The sequence below is a fragment of the Salmo salar genome, chromosome 28 (genome assembly GCF_965601325.2).
Source record: "Salmo salar chromosome 28, fSalSal1, whole genome shotgun sequence".
In the NCBI taxonomy this organism is placed as follows: Eukaryota; Metazoa; Chordata; class Actinopteri; order Salmoniformes; family Salmonidae; genus Salmo; species Salmo salar.
This window is the reverse complement of record NC_138318.1, coordinates 19,034,343-19,052,100: the sequence shown is the minus strand read 5'-3', so window position 1 is coordinate 19,052,100 and position 17,758 is coordinate 19,034,343. Positions and strand designations below refer to the sequence as shown.

At 46.2% G+C, this 17,758-nt stretch overlaps 1 protein-coding gene across 2 annotated transcripts in view; it reads left to right on the top strand.

The window, feature by feature from the left end:
• Positions 1-16,679, top strand: part of ccdc57 (coiled-coil domain containing 57) — a 36,942-nt gene extending 20,263 nt beyond the window's left edge. For both annotated transcript variants that reach the window (XM_014179804.3, XM_014179805.3), the window contains exons 12-21: positions 3,580-3,847; positions 4,489-4,692; positions 4,945-5,045; positions 5,224-5,424; positions 5,669-5,725; positions 6,321-6,591; positions 8,590-8,723; positions 9,705-9,845; positions 10,445-10,655; positions 15,928-16,679. In XM_014179804.3, the coding sequence (XP_014035279.3) occupies positions 3,580-3,847; positions 4,489-4,692; positions 4,945-5,045; positions 5,224-5,424; positions 5,669-5,725; positions 6,321-6,591; positions 8,590-8,723; positions 9,705-9,845; positions 10,445-10,655; positions 15,928-16,091 (1,752 nt within the window). In that variant the 3' untranslated portion in view covers positions 16,092-16,679. The remainder of the gene's footprint in view (positions 1-3,579; positions 3,848-4,488; positions 4,693-4,944; positions 5,046-5,223; positions 5,425-5,668; positions 5,726-6,320; positions 6,592-8,589; positions 8,724-9,704; positions 9,846-10,444; positions 10,656-15,927) is intronic.
• Positions 16,680-17,758: the final 1,079 nt, after the last annotated feature.

The window sequence follows — 17,758 nt, the reverse complement described above, 5'->3', positions numbered from 1 at the left end:
GCTAGCTAACAACTTACCGTAGCTCCTTGCTGCACTCTCGTAACAGGTGGTCAGCCTGCCACGCAGTTTCCCCATGGAATGCAATGTAATCGGCCATAATCGGCATCTAAAAAAAAATGCCGATTACCGATTGCTATAAAACCTTGAAATCGTCCCTAATTAATCGGCCATGCCGATTAATCGGTCGACCTCTAGTTTATACCCTCCTCTCCTGGCCTGGTGCTACTGAGTTTCCTGGTCTGAACTTAATCGGATACTGGACCCTCTTCTCCTTTATTTGTCCTACTCTTCCTCTTCTTCAAAGGGGCCCTTTTTCAGGGTGTACTCCAGAAATAGTACCCTAATTTTGACCTCAGAAAACATTTGTTATACAGATTTCTTTCATTCATTATTTTCTGTTTTCTATTAGTTAATACTTTCTCTGTTCTCCATTCAATAGTTTATTATTCCTTTATTCAAAGGTTCTACTGTTCTGTTTTCCATTCTTCATTGAAGTTACTTGGCTTTCTTCAATGCCCAGATTCCTCTCTTATCTAAAGCGCCTTCTCCCATTCCATCAAACGAACTCTTGCTCACAACAACACGCATACACACGCACACACACGCACACACACACACACACACACACACACACACACACACACACACACACACACACACACACTTGAGTCTTATCTCTACCCTCATGATGCCCCTCCATTCCTAGAGGGGGGCTCTGGTCCTGTCCACAGCCTTTTTTAGGAGGTGCCCTTTCCTTGAGCAGCCCAAGTGGTCTGATGCCCTTTCATATTGGCTGTCTGCCTGACAAACATGCCTGTCTTTGTGTGCTCTATGGCACTTACCCTGCACCCTGTGCAAGGCTTTAATGCCAAAATGTGTTGGGTATGAACTTGAACTTTCATTTAGTTCCCAAGAGTGGCTATCCTTTGTCAGCTTATTGGACCTAGATATCTGAGGGACAAATGGCTTTTCAAAGGGCCTTTCACAAACATCACTGAGTTTGCAGACAGTTACAGTATAACTACACATCAATGGAGGCTGGTGGGAGGAGCGATAAGAGGACGGATCATTGTAATGGCTGGAATGGAATCAATGGAATGGTACCAAACACATCAAACACATGCAAACAACATGTTTGACTCTGTTCCGTTGATTCCATTCCATTCCAGCCATTGAACCAACAGAGGAATGTTGCTGAGTTTATGAAGCTAACCGCTACCGTGTTCCACGCTACTGCGTTATATACATCTGACATCCATACGCCCTGTAAATTATATCATCGTGACCATGTCATCCTCACATACCAGCCTTCAAGGATCTCCTGTATCTATCAACTTGATGGTGGTGGAAAAGAGACCCATCTAATGTACAGTAGTGTCGTCAGATACATGGATGTAGGGGGAGACTGTGACAAAGTTTACTTTTTGTCAAACTGATAGTTTGTTGTTTGTTGAAAACCTACTACAGCCACAGATGATCTAATTTCAGGCCTCCTCGACACATTTTTCACATTTTGATCACGGAAGACTAATTTAAACTCTCATCGCTGCATTTTAGGCAGGTTGACGTTTATTGGTATGAATCTTGCCCTGTAGGCATAGCTGAGCGATTTCCACTAGATGGGGTTAGGCATAAGTTTAGCAGTGTGGTTAGGGTTAGGTTTAAAATCAGATTTGATGACTTTGTAGCTGTGCTAGCTAGTGACGACCCTGCAGAGCTGCCTCTAGTACATGAGTCATCTCAATAAATGCCACCTGCGCATTTTAGTACTGACAGAATGTCACTCTACGTTAATCTTTGGTACCCATATAGCCTGAAGACTGTGCCGCATGCTTGTTGGGTGTTTCTGCAGAGGGAGCGAGAGTAGGTAGAAGTTGTCTCTAATGACAGATCTAGGATCAGTCCATCCTATCCGTAACTCATATTCTATCCGAGCCTTAACCATCAAGATGATGGAACCGTATCTGACTCTGGATCAATAGTTAGGGCCGATTCCTACCGACTGTGTATATAGAGTGTCTGAAACGGGACACCCTATTGGCCCAGGGCCAAAGGTCTGGTGTTTATGGCTTCCTGAAAAGGTTGCTACCCCATTTTGAATTGTTAATAAGCAGAATCTGAGTATCATTTTTCACTCAGTCGTACCGGTCGTATCATCTGTCAAAGTGGTGTACTTTATTTTGGTGTTTTATCAAGGGCACTTTCCCTTTTAGAAGGAATACTTCATACCATCAACCATAATATACAATACAGTAGTCCTGGGCTAGTCTCATAATTGATTTTAATTTGAAGGTATTGGTTATATACACTACCGTTCAAAAGTTTGGAGTCACTTAGAAATGTCCTTGTTTTTGAAAGAAAAGCACATTTTTTTTCCATTAAAATAACATCAAATTGATCAGAAATACGGTGTAGACATTGTTAATGTTGTAAATGACAATTGTAGCTGGAAACAGCTGATTTTTAATGGAATATCTACATAGGCGTACAGAGGCCCATTATCAGCAACCATCACTCCTGTGTTCCAATGGCACGTTGTGTTAGCTAATCCAAGTTTATCATTATCAAAGGCTAATTGATCATTAGAAAACCCTTTTGAAATTATGTTAGCACAGCTGAAACTGTTGTTTTGATTAAAGAAGCAATAAAACTGGCCTTCTTTAGACTAGTTGAGTATCTGGAGCATCAGCATTTGTGGGTTCGATTACTGGTCAAAACTGTCCAGAAACAAAGACCTTTCTTCTGAAACTCGTCAGTTTATTCTTGTTCTGAGAAATGAAGGCTATTCCATGTGAGAAATTTCCAAGAAACTGAAGATCTCGAACAACACTGTGTACTACTCCCTTCACAGAACAGCGCAAACTGGCTCTAACCAGAATAGAAAGAGGAGTGGGAGGTCCCAGTGCACAACTGAGCAAGAGGACAAGTACATTAGAGTGTCTAGTTTGAAAAACAGATGCCTCACAAGTCCTCAACTGGCAGCTTCATTAAATAGTACCCGCATAACACCAGTCTCAACGTCAACAGTGAAGAGACGACTCCGGGATGCTGGCCTTCTAGGCAGAGTTGCAAAGAAAAAGCCATATCAGACTGACCAATAAAAAGAAAAGCCTAAGATGGGTAAAAGAACACAGACACTCGACAGAGGAACTCTGCCTAGAAGGCCAGCATCCCAGAGTCGCCTCTTCACTGTTGACGTTGAGACTGGTGTTTTGCAGGTACTATTTAATGAAGCTGCCAGTTGAGGACTTGTGAGGCATCTGTTGGCATGGTCACAGGTTTTGAGTTAACAGTGCGTGCGCTGAAGTATGTTTTGAAGATAAAAAACTATGATATATATGATGGTTCAAATGTTTGCCCGCCATTAGCCAAAAACTACAATCAGAACCTTACCTCCATCTAGTGGTCATTGGTTGAAACTGCTCACAGCCAGATATGATTGTGTATGCATCTGTGTTTATTTATGTGAGTGAGTGTGCGTGCGTGTGTATGTGCATATATGAGTGTTTGTGTGCGCGCATGCGTTTGTTCATGTCTCTGTGTGTGTGCGCGTTTATTTATTTCTCTATGTCTGTCTAGCTATCTGCACTGCAGGGCCACAGACCTGGTGGTGGTGTCTCTGTAGGAGAGCTGCCATCTGACGAGATCCATCGGCTGCAGCAGCAGAACAGCAGTCTGAGGGCTGTCATAGCCCAGATGAGGAGGGACATGGAGGATCTCAGCCAGCCTTCTCATCCTCCAGGACCCCCTGACACCTCCACCCAGATCCCTAAAGGACCTCTACCCCAGCTTCCAACACAGAGCTCAGCCAAGCCAACTGACAGCGCTGCACAGCCCAGCCTGGCAGGTATAAACACTATTTACTCACAAACCCTAGAAGCCCCAGACAGTCCTGGATCCACCCACACCTCAACCCCAACCTGTTGACAGTTCCCTAAAGCACCAGGCCAACAAGTGTCAGCACCAGCATGTCTCACTGCTTACTCTGTGTTGGCTCACACCGACACCCCTTCCCACCTGCACCACAAACAGATCTACTATGCGTGCATCCCTAACCCCATACATCCCTAGCCCCCATCCATTCACCTCCCACCACAAGAAACACCCGCACCCTACCAGAGCCTTAAAAGCACCCTATCACCATCACTACCCCCATCATCCTGCTGGCCCCTAACTAGCTCAAAGCCCAGACCAACAGCTGTCAGCAGGTGTAGACACTAACCCGTCACACAGCCGACTGCAGACCTGTAAGGAGTGTATTAATGTCAACATTAAGTTAAAGTGTAATATGAGTTTTTATGGTTACGGTTACAGCTAGCTAGTAATGGACTGGCTGTGCAGGCATAACCCTCAACCTTTAGGAAATAGAGAAGGGTATATAATATATATATATATATAATATAATCACAACTCAGTCACACAAATGTGTGTGTGTGTGTGTGTGTGTGTGTGTGTGTGTGTGTTTTTGTTTGTTTGTTTGTTTGTCAGTGGTAGGTACCCCAGAGTACACCCAGGCTCTAGAAGAAGAGGTAGCAGAACTGAAGGCCAGGTGTAGGCGCTTAGAGGATCAGCTAGAGTGCTCCACCAGACCCCAGAACACCGCCACGGTTACCCCGGCAACCACACTCATCCCCATCGCCCCCGACAACGCATACCTCCAGAACCACATCCGCTCCCTCAACGAGACCATCGGTAGGACGACATTTCAATAATATACAATATAATGGTACTAGGACAGAGGTAATGGTATCACTTGTCACACCAAGTTCTGACCAGAGATCTGAGAGTGGTGGTTACTTGTTTCAGTCTACTGCTATGCTGAGAATTAAAATAAGTTTTATTTTCCATTCAACAATGATGATAGGAATTTGCCTTGGTGTTGAAATATAAAAAGCGACAACAACATAAAACTCATAGCCATTGTCTATGTAATGTTTACTGCAGGTGGCCAGCGGGTAGAGAAGGTGGCCAACACAGCAGCTCTGAGGAAACAGGAGGTCAGGGTTGCTCACCTGGAGGCTGCTCTGGCCTCGCTCACCAAACAGGTACTGACTCTCTCCATCCCAAATCCAGCCCTTCTGTCATTTAAACTGCAGGCACTGTTGTATTCAGGCAATGGTTGGTGGATTTCAAAACAGTATTAGTAGTCATTGTCCACCCGCAAGCCCCCTCTTTTTATCTCTCTTTCTCTCTCTCTCTCACTCTCGCTCTCTCTCCCCACAGTGCCACACCAAACAGATGGAGGGGGAGGAGCTGCGTCTGGAGCTAGCCAATCAGAAGAGGAGCTGGTCGTCTGAGGAGAGAGGACTACGTCAGCGTTTGGTTGCCGTGGAGATGGAGCTGGAAGAAGTGAGGCGGGAGAAAGAGGAGTACCAGAAAGGAAGCATCCTCAACAACCTGGAAACTGTTGCCCTGGGCAACCAGGTAATGCCGAGTGACAGCTTGCCTCAAACCTAAGACTTTTAATCAACCCTAAACAAACAAAGACAGGAGACAATGAGTGTAAATGGCAAAAAAAAAAAATGCCATTTTAGTTCAACATTACTGGAATCCTCTGTCAGATAGCCCACAAATCACTTTCGTAACAATGACATTTGAGGTCAGGGTATTTGTCAGCTTATTATAACAGGCTTTGCACTGCCATTACACAGACTTTTGTTGTGACCAGGTATCTGCACTGAAGATTGACATCGCCAGCAGAAGGGATCCCATCGTCTGTGAAGAGGTAAACCGTCTCAGAATGAATGACAAGACATAGAGCAGTGGTTCCCAAACTAGGGGTTATGACCCCATGTGGCGTTGCCTGATCATTTTTTTAAATCCTGAAGAAAAATACATGTATAATTTTGTATAAAACAAAATGTATAATCGTATCGTTTTTGTATCTCGAAATCATTATGTGATTAACCTTAAAAATCTAAATGAAAAATGATTAAAATCTAAAAGATTTTCAACCAGAGGGCACCCTTAGATCATGGGAAAGGGATGCACTTGTATTTTTATATTATTTAACTTGACCGTTGCAGTGAGTCTATGTTCCATGGTTTTGCTGTGTCTGTTGTGTCCACTTGTCCATATTAATGTTGGAAACAAGCAGCCCTATGTTTTCACCCAGAATCACATTTGTTTATTTTTCAAACTCTAGCACACAATATTTCACATGAAGCAGGTTTTTAAAGGACTAAAGAGTTTAGTGTCCTTCATGTTTTTGCCATGGAAAATATGGTACTGTATTATCGCGATAATGGTATCATGACAACCCTGGTCCATATACACCTATCTTTCTCCCTATCCCTCTCTCCCTCCCTTCCTCCCTCCAGAGTGAAATGGTGAGGCAGCTCCAGGAGGAAAACCTGTGTTTGAGGCAACAGCAGCTGTCCCTGGGCCTGAGGCCTGGTGGGGCAGGCGGGTACGGGCCAGGGTGTGGGGGGGTACAGGGGGGTAAGCTCAGTGCCCCTCTCAATGCCCGTCTCCTTCACTCCAAACTGAAGCAAGCAGTGCAGTGTATCGCCCGTCTGACCAGAGACAAACAGCAACTGATTGAGATGGGCAACAGGCTCCGGGCACAACTGACCGACGCTGGACTGGAGGGTAGGACTGGCGCACAGGAGGCTGCTGAGGGGAGAATGGCTCATAGTAATGGCCGGTACAGAGCTAATGGAATGGAATCAAACACATGGAAACCATGTGTTTGATGTATTTGATACCATTCCACTAATTCCACTCCAGCCATTACCAAGAGCCTGTTCTCCCCAATGAAGGTGCCACCAACCTCCTCTGGACTGACACTACTGTAGAAACACATACTAACAGCATTGCCATTCACAATACCATACCAGAGAATTAAAAGATACAACACTTTAGTTTACTCCAATTAGGGTAAGTATGGTAGGGTAGGATGGTTAGAGTAGGGAGGGAGCGAGGGATGGGTAGGAATGGTTAGGGTAGGGATGGTAGGGTAAGGATGGTTGGGTAGGGCAGGGATGGTAGCGTAGAGATGGTTAGGGTAGGGATGGTTAGGGTAGGGATGGTAGGGTGGGGATGGTTAGGGTTGGGTAGGGATTGTTAGGGTAGGGATGGTAGGGAGGGGTAGGGATGGTTAGGGTAGGGATGGTAGGTAGGTAGGGGAGGGGAGGGTAGGGATGGTAGGGAGGGGTAGGGATGGTTAGGGTAGGGATGGTAGGTAGGTAGGGGAGGGGAGGGTAGGGATGGTTAGGGATGGTAGGGATGGTTAGGGTAGGGTCGGGATGGTAGGTAGGGAGTTGATGGGAGGGTAGGGATGGTTAGGGTAGGGATGGTTAGGGTAGGGAGGTGATGGGAGGGTAGGGATGGTTAGGGTAGGGATGGTTAGGGTAGGGATGGTAGGTAGGGAGGTGATGGGAGGGTAGGGATGGTTAGGGTAGGGATGGTTAGGGTAGGGAGGTGATGGGAGGGTAGGGATGGTTAGGGTAGGGATGGTTAGGGTAGGGATGGTAGGTAGGGAGGTGATGGGAGGGTAGGGATGGTTAGGGTAGGGTAGGGATGGTAGGGATGGTTAGGGTAGGGATGGTTAGGGTAGGTATGGTAGGTAGGGATGGTAGGTAGGTAGGGGAGGGTAGGGATGGTTAGGGTAGGGATGGTTAGGGTAGGTATGGTAGGTAGGGATGGTTAGGGTAGAGATGGTTACGGTAGGGATGGTAGGTAGGTAGGGGAGGGTAGGGATGGTTAGGGTAGGGATGTTAGGGAGGGGTAGGGATGGTAGGTAGGGATGGTTAGGGTAGGGATGGTAGGGAGGGGAGGGGAGGGTAGGGATGGTTAGGGTAGGGATGGTAGGGAGGGGAGGATGGGGGGGGGAAGTATATAGGAAAAAGGTATAATAAGGGGGATTAGAAATAATGCAAACAATTCAATTGATAGAACCTACAATTTATCAGCAATATTAAAGCCAATCATATTGCAAATGGCAGCTAGGCTATATAGACCAGATAACACATAACCAATACTGCATGATGACAGCTTAATCCCCCAGACTATGAACCTATTTTTAACTAGTCCATGATAACAGTCTAATGTACTCTCATTTGATTGGCCATGCTATGATAACAGTATAATGTAAACTCATTCGAATTGGCTTTGCAGGGAAAGTGTAAACAGGAAGTCCAGCTGTGTTGTGATTGGTCCGGTGGTGTGGTAGTGTTAACAGGGACAGGAAGTATTCTCTGCCGTGTTGCTCTTCCACCCCGCCGGTCACCCTGATCCCTGCTGCCCCGTGGGATTATGGGGGATTTAGCAGAGATCACACGCAGCCCCAGGGGCCGGAGGAAAAACACAAACACCCTGGACACCTCTGCTCTCTCTCACACACACACACACCAATGGAGGCTGCTCATGGGAGGACGGCTCATAATAATGGCTGGAATGGAGTAAATGGAAAGGTAGTAAACACATTCACACCATTCCAGCCATTACACTACATTACACTCATTATTATGAGCCGTCCTCCCCCAGCAGCCTCCACTGACACACGCATACGTATACACACTTCTCTCCTTGCTATTTTCTCACACTTATAACTCTCTCTTGTTATTCCTCTCTCTCTCTCTCTTTCAGTTCTTCAATCTGCTCCCAAATCCTCTCTAGCCCCAGTGTCTATGGAGCCAGAGAGAGACCCATCCAGAGACACCCAGCACCAGCAGGGTCGGCTTTCTGCCCTAGAACAACTGCAGTACCAGCTCACCACACAGGTCTGAGCGCTTACCCCTTGATGTCAATGAGACAGTAGTGTGAAAGCTACATTGTCATATCTCAGGTTAGGACTGCAATGTAGATCGTCCAACTGCTCTTAAATTCAAGCAAAACTAAATTCATGCTCTTCAACCGATCGCTGCCCGTACCCGCCCGCCCGTCTAGCATCACTACTCTGGACGGTTCTGACTTAGAATATGTGGACAACTACAAATACCTAGGTGTCTGGTTAGACTGTAAACTCTCCTTCCAGACTCATATTAAGCACCCACTGGCTCCAGGTCATCTATAAGTCTTTGCTAGGTAAAGCCCCTCCTTATCTCAGCTCACTGGTCACCATAGCAGCATACACCCGTAGCACGCGCTCCAGCAGGTATATTTCACCAGTCACCCCCAAAGCCAATTCCTCCTTTGGCTGCCTTTCCTTCCAGTTCTCTGCTGCCAATGACTGGAATGAATTGCAAAAATCACTGAAGCTAGAGACTTATATCTCCCTCACTAACTTTAAGCATCCGCTGTCAGAGCAGCTTACCGATCATTGCACCTGTACATAGCCCATCTGTAAATAGCCCACCCAACTACCTCATCCCCATATTGTTATTTGTTTTGCTCCTTTGCACCCCAGTATCTCTACTTGCACATTCATCTTCTGCACATCTATCACTCCAGTGTTTAATTGCTAAATTGTAATTATTTCGCCACTATGGCCTATTTATTGCCTTACCTCCCTAATCTTACTACATTTGCACACACTGTATATAGACTTTTCTATTGTGTTATTGACTGTACGTTTGTTTATCCCATGTGGAACTCTGTGTTGTTTGTGTCGCACTGCTTTGCTCTATCTTGGCCAGGTCGCAGCTGTAAATGAGAACTTGTTCTCAACTGGTCTACCTGGTTAAATAAAAGTGGGGGGGGAAATATCAGTACTCTGTGTGACCATCAGAGGGAGCAGCAGAGTAAATCATGATTCTCTTCAGGAGCTGCAGTATGCCCAGAGAGAGCAGAGGAAGGGGGCTCCTATCATGGTGAGGCCTCTCCTCTCAGAGAGCAAGATTGGAGACAGAGACAGGGTCACCAACCCCTGGGGCCAGGGGCACAAGGACACAGATAGACATGAGGTAACAGTAATGTCTGTCTACAGTGTCAGATACCACCTGACCTGAGGACCAATACTGCAAGAGCTTGGCTTCTCAACTCACTTCAATATACAGAGTTGATGTCTGGCCAAAAAGGCTTATCCCTCTGCCATTTTTTTGGTTGCTAAAATTGTAATAGTTTGCCTAATTTCAGTTTATGTGACTAAACAATCAAGTATAGTGTAGAGAATCATTGTACCATCTAAACTGCTGTGAAATATATTTTCAATAACCAAAAATGTTGTATTTTCAGCTGCTTGATAGTAAAAGACGCAAAAATGAAACTTTAGAACGGGACGCATAGAAATAGTCACATAGAACATATCTGCTGCTTCTTAGACTTGCTTTCAATGAGAATGACAGATCTATAACACATGTCTATGTGAATTTGGTCCATCCCCAAAAAGTTACATATTGCATTATTAACTATAGCAACAGAAATAACATAGCACTGATATCATACTCAGTTTAAAAATTCTGTGCAAAATGTAATATTACTTAAACCTGAGTAAGAAGTTGTTAAGTAAAACAAAGACAGTGTCTTCACTTCTTCATCTTCTACCTTCTCTCCTCTTCCTCAGCGTCCTAGGACTAAAGAGAACACCCCTCCTATCAGCCAATCCCAGAGCTCCCTGCAGCTGGACCTCGGGTCACGAACCGCTTCCAGCCCGTCAGGTCCTCTACTGCTGTCGTCGGTGGCGACAGAGGGTTCACTAAGGGAGGTGTGGCAGATGCTGGACAGAGGTCTCAGCCCCTCCATACTCACATCCCGGGAGAGCTGTTCTGAGAGAGGTGAGAGTTTACCTGGAGACAGTGAGGTGAAGGTATTTGTCAAATTACTTATCAGCGCTCTCCTTCCTTTCTTTCTTTCTTTCTTTCTTTCTTTCTTTCTTTCTTTCTTTCTTTCTTTCTTTCTTTCTTTCTTTCTTTCTTTCTTTCTCCCTCCTCTGTGAGTCACACCATTATAAACCAACTGGTGTGTCTGCATTCTATTGGCCATTTAGCACTTAGCGGAGTATCTGGTACAGGAAGTCCAGCATCACTCTCTCATGACACACACACACACACCAAGGTTAGCTACATCTGCCAAGTCACTACAGTACATTGGAATGTATTAACTAGGCCTCAGGCCGAAAGGCTATTTGTATGAGATGATGATAATAGTGTTTATCATTTCACCTGGCTGAGGTTTAAGTAAAGACAGAGTTGCAGTCTGGCCACAGAGGAGGAGGGAGGTTTCCCAACTGGTGGCCTTGTATCTGTCCCAAATAGCATCCTTTTTCCTAGTGCACTACTTTTGGTCCTGGACAAAATGAGTGCACTACATGGGGAATAGGGTGCCATTTGGAACATACCCTTGAGTCTGGGGCCAGATCACAGCGGTGACAGGGTGAAGGCTCTGACCAGGGACTCTGTTCTGGACTGGGAACAGTTTCTCAATCAGTGGACAGGGGAGCCACTCATGGGTTAGGTCTGGCTCTGTTGACACTGGTGTTGTTTGCAGAGCCCAGGGCACTGGCCAGGCTTGGCTGGCACCAACACAGCTACCGCCTGCTAGAAGAAGTGCTGACTGATAGCCTGGATCTATTGCTGCGTGTTCGTATGTGTCTTGCCACTGCAACAGGTCACAGACAGTAGTGAAGGTCATCCAACACAGTGTCCATCTTTCAGATTAGATTTAGAACAGAGGCATTGCCTCACCGTTGGCCCAGCAGTAGACTGCCAAGGGTTTCCACATTATACTGAGTAAACGTTGAGAAGAACACACACAGGGCTCTCATGTGTGAGGAGAATGGAGCTGGGGGGGCATGCAACAAGTGTATACCATCAGAGACTTCAACAAAGAGGGTTGTGGTATATACCAATAGCATAATTGCTGGGTAAATGATAGAGGAAAGCAATCTTTACATTACATTACATTTAAGTCATTTAGCAGATGCTCTTATCCAGAGCGACTTACAAAATGGTGCATTCACCTTATGATATCCAGTGGAACAACCACTTTACAATAGTGCATCTAAATCTTTTAAGGGGGGGGGGGTTAGAAGGATTACTTTATCCTATCCTAGGTATTCCTTAAAGAGGTGGGGTTTCAGGTGTCTCCGGAAGGTGGTGATTGACTCCGCTGTCCTGGCGTCGTGAGGGAGCTTGTTCCACCATTGGGGTGCCAGAGCAGCGAACAGTTTTGACTGAGCTGAGCGGGAACTGTGCTTCCTCAGAGGTAGGGGGGCCAGCAGGCCAGTGGTGGATGAACGCAGTGCCCTTGTTTGGGTGTAGGGCCTGATCAGAGGCTGAAGGTATGGAGGTGCCGTTCCCTCCACAGCTCCGTAGGCAATCACCATGGTCTTGTAGCGGATGCGAGCTTCAACTGGAAGCCAGTGGAGAGAGCGGAGGAGCGGGGTGACGTGAGAGAACTTGGGAAGGTTGAACACCAGACGGGCTGCGGCGTTCTGGATGAGTTGTAGGGGTTTAATGGCACAGGCAGGGAGCCCAGCCAACAGCGAGTTGCAGTAATCCAGACGGGAGATGACAAGTGCCTGGATTAGGACCTGCGCCGCTTCCTGTGTGAGGCAGGGTCGTACTCTGCGAATGTTGTAGAGCATGAACCTACAGGATCGGGTCACCGCCTTGATGTTAGTGGAGAACGACAGGGTGTTGTCCAGGATCACGCCAAGGTTCTTAGCACTCTGGGAGGAGGACACAAGGGAGTTGTCAACCGTGATGGCGAGATCATGGAATGGGCAGTCCTTCCCCGGGAGGAAGAGCAGCTCCGTCTTGCCGAGGTTCAGCTTGAGCTGGTGATCCGTCATCCACACTGATATGTCTGACAGACATGCAGAGATGCGATTCGCCGCCTGGTTATCAGAAGGGGGAAAGGAGAAGATTAATTGTGTGTCGTCTGCATAGCAATGATAGGAGAGACCATGTGAGGATATGACAGAGCCAAGTGACTTGGTGTATAGCGAGAATAGGAGAGGGCCTAGAACAGAGCCCTGGGGGACACCAGTGGTGAGAGCGCATGGTGCGGAGACAGATTCTCGCCACGCCACCTGGTAGGAGCGATCTGTCAGGTAGGACGCAATCCAAGCGTGGGCCGCGCCGGAGATGCCCAACTCGGAGAGGGTGGAGAGGAGGATCTGATGGTTCACAGTATCAAAGGCAGCAGATAGGTCTAGAAGGATGAGAGCAGAGGAGAGAGAGTTAGCTTTAGCAGTGCGGAGAGCCTCCGTGACACAGAGAAGAGCAGTCTCAGTTGAATGCCCAGTCTTGAAACCTGACTGATTAGGATCAAGAAGGTCATTCTGAGAGAGATAGCAGGAGAGCTGGCCAAGGACGGCACGTTCAAGAGTTTTGGAGAGAAAAGAAAGAAGGGATACTGGTCTGTAGTTGTTGACATCGGAGGGATCGAGTGTAGGTTTTTTCAGAAGGGGTGCAACTCTCGCTCTCTTGAAGACGGAAGGGACGTAGCCAGCGGTCAAGGATGAGTTGATGAGCGAGGTGAGGAAGGGGAGAAGGTCTCCGGAAATGGTCTGGAGAAGAGAGGAGGGGATAGGGTCAAGTGGGCAGGTTGTTGGGCGGCCGGCCGTCACAAGACGCGAGATTTCATCTGGAGAGAGAGGGGAGAAAGAGGTCAAAGCACAGGGTAGGGCAGTGTGAGCAGGACCAGCGGTGTCGTTTGACTTAGCAAACGAGGATCGGATATCGTCAACCTTCTTTTCAAAATGGTTGACGAAGTCATCCGCAGAGAGGGAGGAGGGGGGGGGGGAGGGGGAGGAGGATTCAGGAGGGAGGAGAAGGTAGCAAAGAGCTTCCTAGGGTTAGAGGCAGATGCTTGGAATTTAGAGTGGTAGAAAGTGGCTTTAGCAGCAGAGACAGAAGAGGAGAATGTAGAGAGGAGTGAGTGAAAGGATGCCAGGTCCGCAGGGAGGCGAGTTTTCCTCCATTTCCGCTCGGCTGCCCGGAGCCTTGTTCTGTGAGCTCGTAGTGAGTCGTCGAGCCACGGAGCAGGAGGGGAGGACCGAGCCGGCCTGGAGGATAGGGGACAGAGAAAATCAAAGGATGCAGAAAGGGAGGAGAGGAGGGTTGAGGAGGCAGAATCAGGAGATAGGTTGGAGAAGGTTTGAGCAGAGGGAAGAGATGATAGGATGGAAGAGGAGAGAGTAGCGGGAGAGAGAGAGCGAAGGTTGGGACGGCGCAATACCATCCGAGTAGGGGCAGAGTGAGAAGTGTTGGATGAGAGCAAGAGGGAAAAGGATACAAGGTAGTGGTCGGAGATTTGGAGGGGAGTTGCAATGAGATTAGTGGAAGAACAGCATCTAGTAAAGATGAGGTCAAGCGTATTGCCTGCCTTGTGAGTAGGGGGGGAAGGTGAGAGGGTGAGGTCAAAAGAGGAGAGGAGTGGAAAGAAGGAGGCAGAGAGGAATGAGTCGAAGGTAGACGTGGGGAGGTTAAAGTCACCCAGAACTGTGAGAGGTGAGCCATCCTCAGGAAAGGAACTTATCAAGGCGTCAAGCTCATTGATGAACTCTCCAAGGGAACCTGGAGGGCGATAAATGATAAGGATGTTAAGCTTGAAAGGGCTGGTAACTGTGACAGCATGGAATTCAAATGAGGAGATAGACAGATGGGTCAGGGGAGAAAGAGAGAATGTCCACTTGGGAGAGATGAGGATTCCAGTGCCACCACCCCGCTGGCTCGATGCTCTAGGGGTATGCGAGAACACGTGGGCAGACGAAGAGAGAGCAGTAGGAGTAGCAGTGTTATCTGTGGTAATCCATGTTTCCGTCAGCGCCAGGAAGTCTAGGGACTGGAGGGTAGCATAGGCTGAGATGAACTCAGCCTTGTTGGCTGCAGACCGGCAGTTCCAGAGGCTGCCGGAGACCTGGAACTCCACGTGGGTCGTGCGCGCTGGGACCACCAGGTTAGAGTGGCAGCGGCCATGCGGTGTGAAGCGTTTGTATGGCCTGTGCAGAGAGGAGAGAACAGGGATAGACAGACACATAGTTGACAAGCTACAGAAGTGTTGTTTCTTGTATTATTGTCTCTTGTCTTTAGAGAACTGTTTCACTTTGATATCCTTTTTCTTCTGTCCTGATTTTCTCTTTCTTTTCTTCTGTTAACTAGATATTCTTTGTTGTTCTTCGTTAGCTAGCTAGCTTCTTCCAAAAGAGTCCCTAGCAACTGCTTAGCAACTGGTAAACAATTCAGCTTGCTAAGATAACTACAATTTTATGAAAAATAGTTATTTTTTCAAAAGCCTATCTTCTTTGTTTGTTGCTTGTTTTTTCTCCTATTCAGTCTTGCAGTTTTCTTTTGCTTTTTTCCGATGTACTTCACTCTAAAAACCATGTACATTTCAATATTTGTAGGAGCTCATTTTTCAGCTGCTGCTGCTCAAATTGGAGTTCCGGAACACCTTACTTACTCACTTTAGACGCATTGGTAAAGATAGGCAATCTTTAGACGCATTGGTAAAGATAAGCAATGCCCATAAAGGTGTCCAAGTTGAATTTTATTACGAACACATACTTACTTAATATTTAGTACTCTGTCAGGAGAGGGGATAATGGTAACCATGGTGTTGTACAGTAGTATAGATAATGGAGATGTTGGTGCAATAAGCCTCTGCCTCTCTGTGTGGTGGAGAGAGATTCAGATAGGCACAATGTGAGCTCTGTCTCTAGGCAGCCATGCAGGCACTCTGCACCGCAGTCACTTTCGGTGGCAGTCCCTTAGGCCTCATCCTCGCAGATGCGTTCAGTGCTGCCCGGTACATTGTAGTCGACCTCAAATACCTTGCAGGGGGTTGGATTTCACAGCCAGCAGGCTTTTCATTGCTAACATTTTGAAAGGCGTCTCAGGTTGGAAATAATGTCCTTGACCAGGCAGCACTGAGTGAGTGTGTCTGTGTTTCTCTGTGGGAATAAGCCCTCATTCACTGTCTGTTTGGAACTGAGGGAGACAGGCACTGTACTGCAACACACAGTCTCACTCACTGTCTCATTCTGCCCATGAAACAACCTTTTACAAGGCTGGAATTGAATTTCTACACATCTGCACCCAGGTGATGGTGAGCTGAATGAGCCCAGCCCTGGGGCCCAGGCAGGGGGGGTGAAGGGGTGCAGAGCACCTGTCCTGGAGAGGATGAAACCAGCCAGGCCGTCTGCCAGGAAGACCAAGACTAGTGTGAGGGGGGGCAAGATCAGGAACTACAATATCAAAGACTGATGGAGACTTTCTGGTAGGCTAACAGAATTCAACACAGTTGGTAACTGTTGGTACCTGGTACCAAATGTTGCCTTGTTTTGCTTGATTTAACGAATACCAACATACTTAGTAGGTAGAACTGACAAGTAAATACCTAGTCATTTCTGTACTGTAAACTAGAGTGTTACTATAATATCAGAGGCTGGTGCAGAAGGTAATAGATATTGCGTGGGTGGTGCCAGGCTGGTTCTGCTCTAGCCAGGCTTGTTTGTCTTGTCATGGCCACCAGGGGAGTGGTGCTGACAGCAGATCCAGTCTGGCACCCAGATTAGGTAGATAGTAACTATCTGCTCAGGCCAGGGGGAACCACTTGGCCTTACACCTCAGGAAAGAGAGGATTCATTGAAGTTCGTACTGTGCTTCCTTTTACTGATGCTCACACTGAAAAGCACAATTTTGTACCTTCTCATGTTTTTCTCGCATCATGACAAATCAACTGTTAGGTGCTCTTGTTGTACGGGTCCTGAACAGGCCTTCTTATCTGTGTTGATTTTATACCAAATCATGAAGTTGTGATTTTTCCAATAAAACATTAATTCAATTTTTAAATTTTTTAGAAATGTTTCCTTTATTGAAAAAGTGTTACACCAAACCAGAATTGTTACAAATCTGACCTTGAAAAGGGATCTTATGAAATATGAATGTTAACACATTATGTACATATTTCTACAGGTTATCTTGATTAGAAGTTAGGTTAGTAAATAAGTACAGTCCAAGATACTGACAGAACAGTACAAAGTAAGTAGTAGTTTCTCTCCACATCATGCCATCCTCCACATGCCATCTTCACCATTGAACTCTAGTAACCCCAACAGTCAGGCAGCATTTCTGATTACATCACCATTCTTGCTGCCCTGGCAACAAGCTCCTCCCCTCACTGTCATCACATCACCCTATCTCCTAGCAACACCCTCACATCCACGCTGATTGGAAGTGCCCACACACCCCTGCTCTGTGATTGGTTCATTTTCACGTTTGTAAAATATCACAACTATGATCACAGCTGGCACGATTTGGGTGTGTGCTACCTGGTTTGTCAGCCTGACTGTACATTCGCCATAATAACCTATTTCAGGTGTGTTATGGTTGCTCCTCAAGTTCAACCTACAGAAGAAATGCCTACTGACTGAGTTTGGGTAAAATACCCATTAATAATATATAAAAATATACATGAATAAGCACAAACTATTTTATAAACTATAAAATAAGTATTTAATTATTTATTAACATTTATACTCATAAGCATTACAATTCATGAACATTTACATGTTTTATGTATAACGCATTTCTAAGTAATTATAAACATTTTATAATGACTTATTGGTGGAAGTTATTAAGTTATTAAGTATTACCAAACCTCTTGTTAAACAATACAAAAGACTCTGAATACTTGGGTGGAATAAAATAAATGATTATCTTTCTATACATGCAAAACAATGGATATAAAATATTTCAATGATAAAAAAAAGAAGTTATGATGACTCCTTCAATTCGTACAGGTGATCGAACACATGCATTGATAGATATATCATTTCCACAACGTCAACCACAGGTGACCATGCAGTTCATAGAAATTATATTCAACATAGTATTGGCCTAATCTGCACTAGTAGATTTCCAAATGCGTT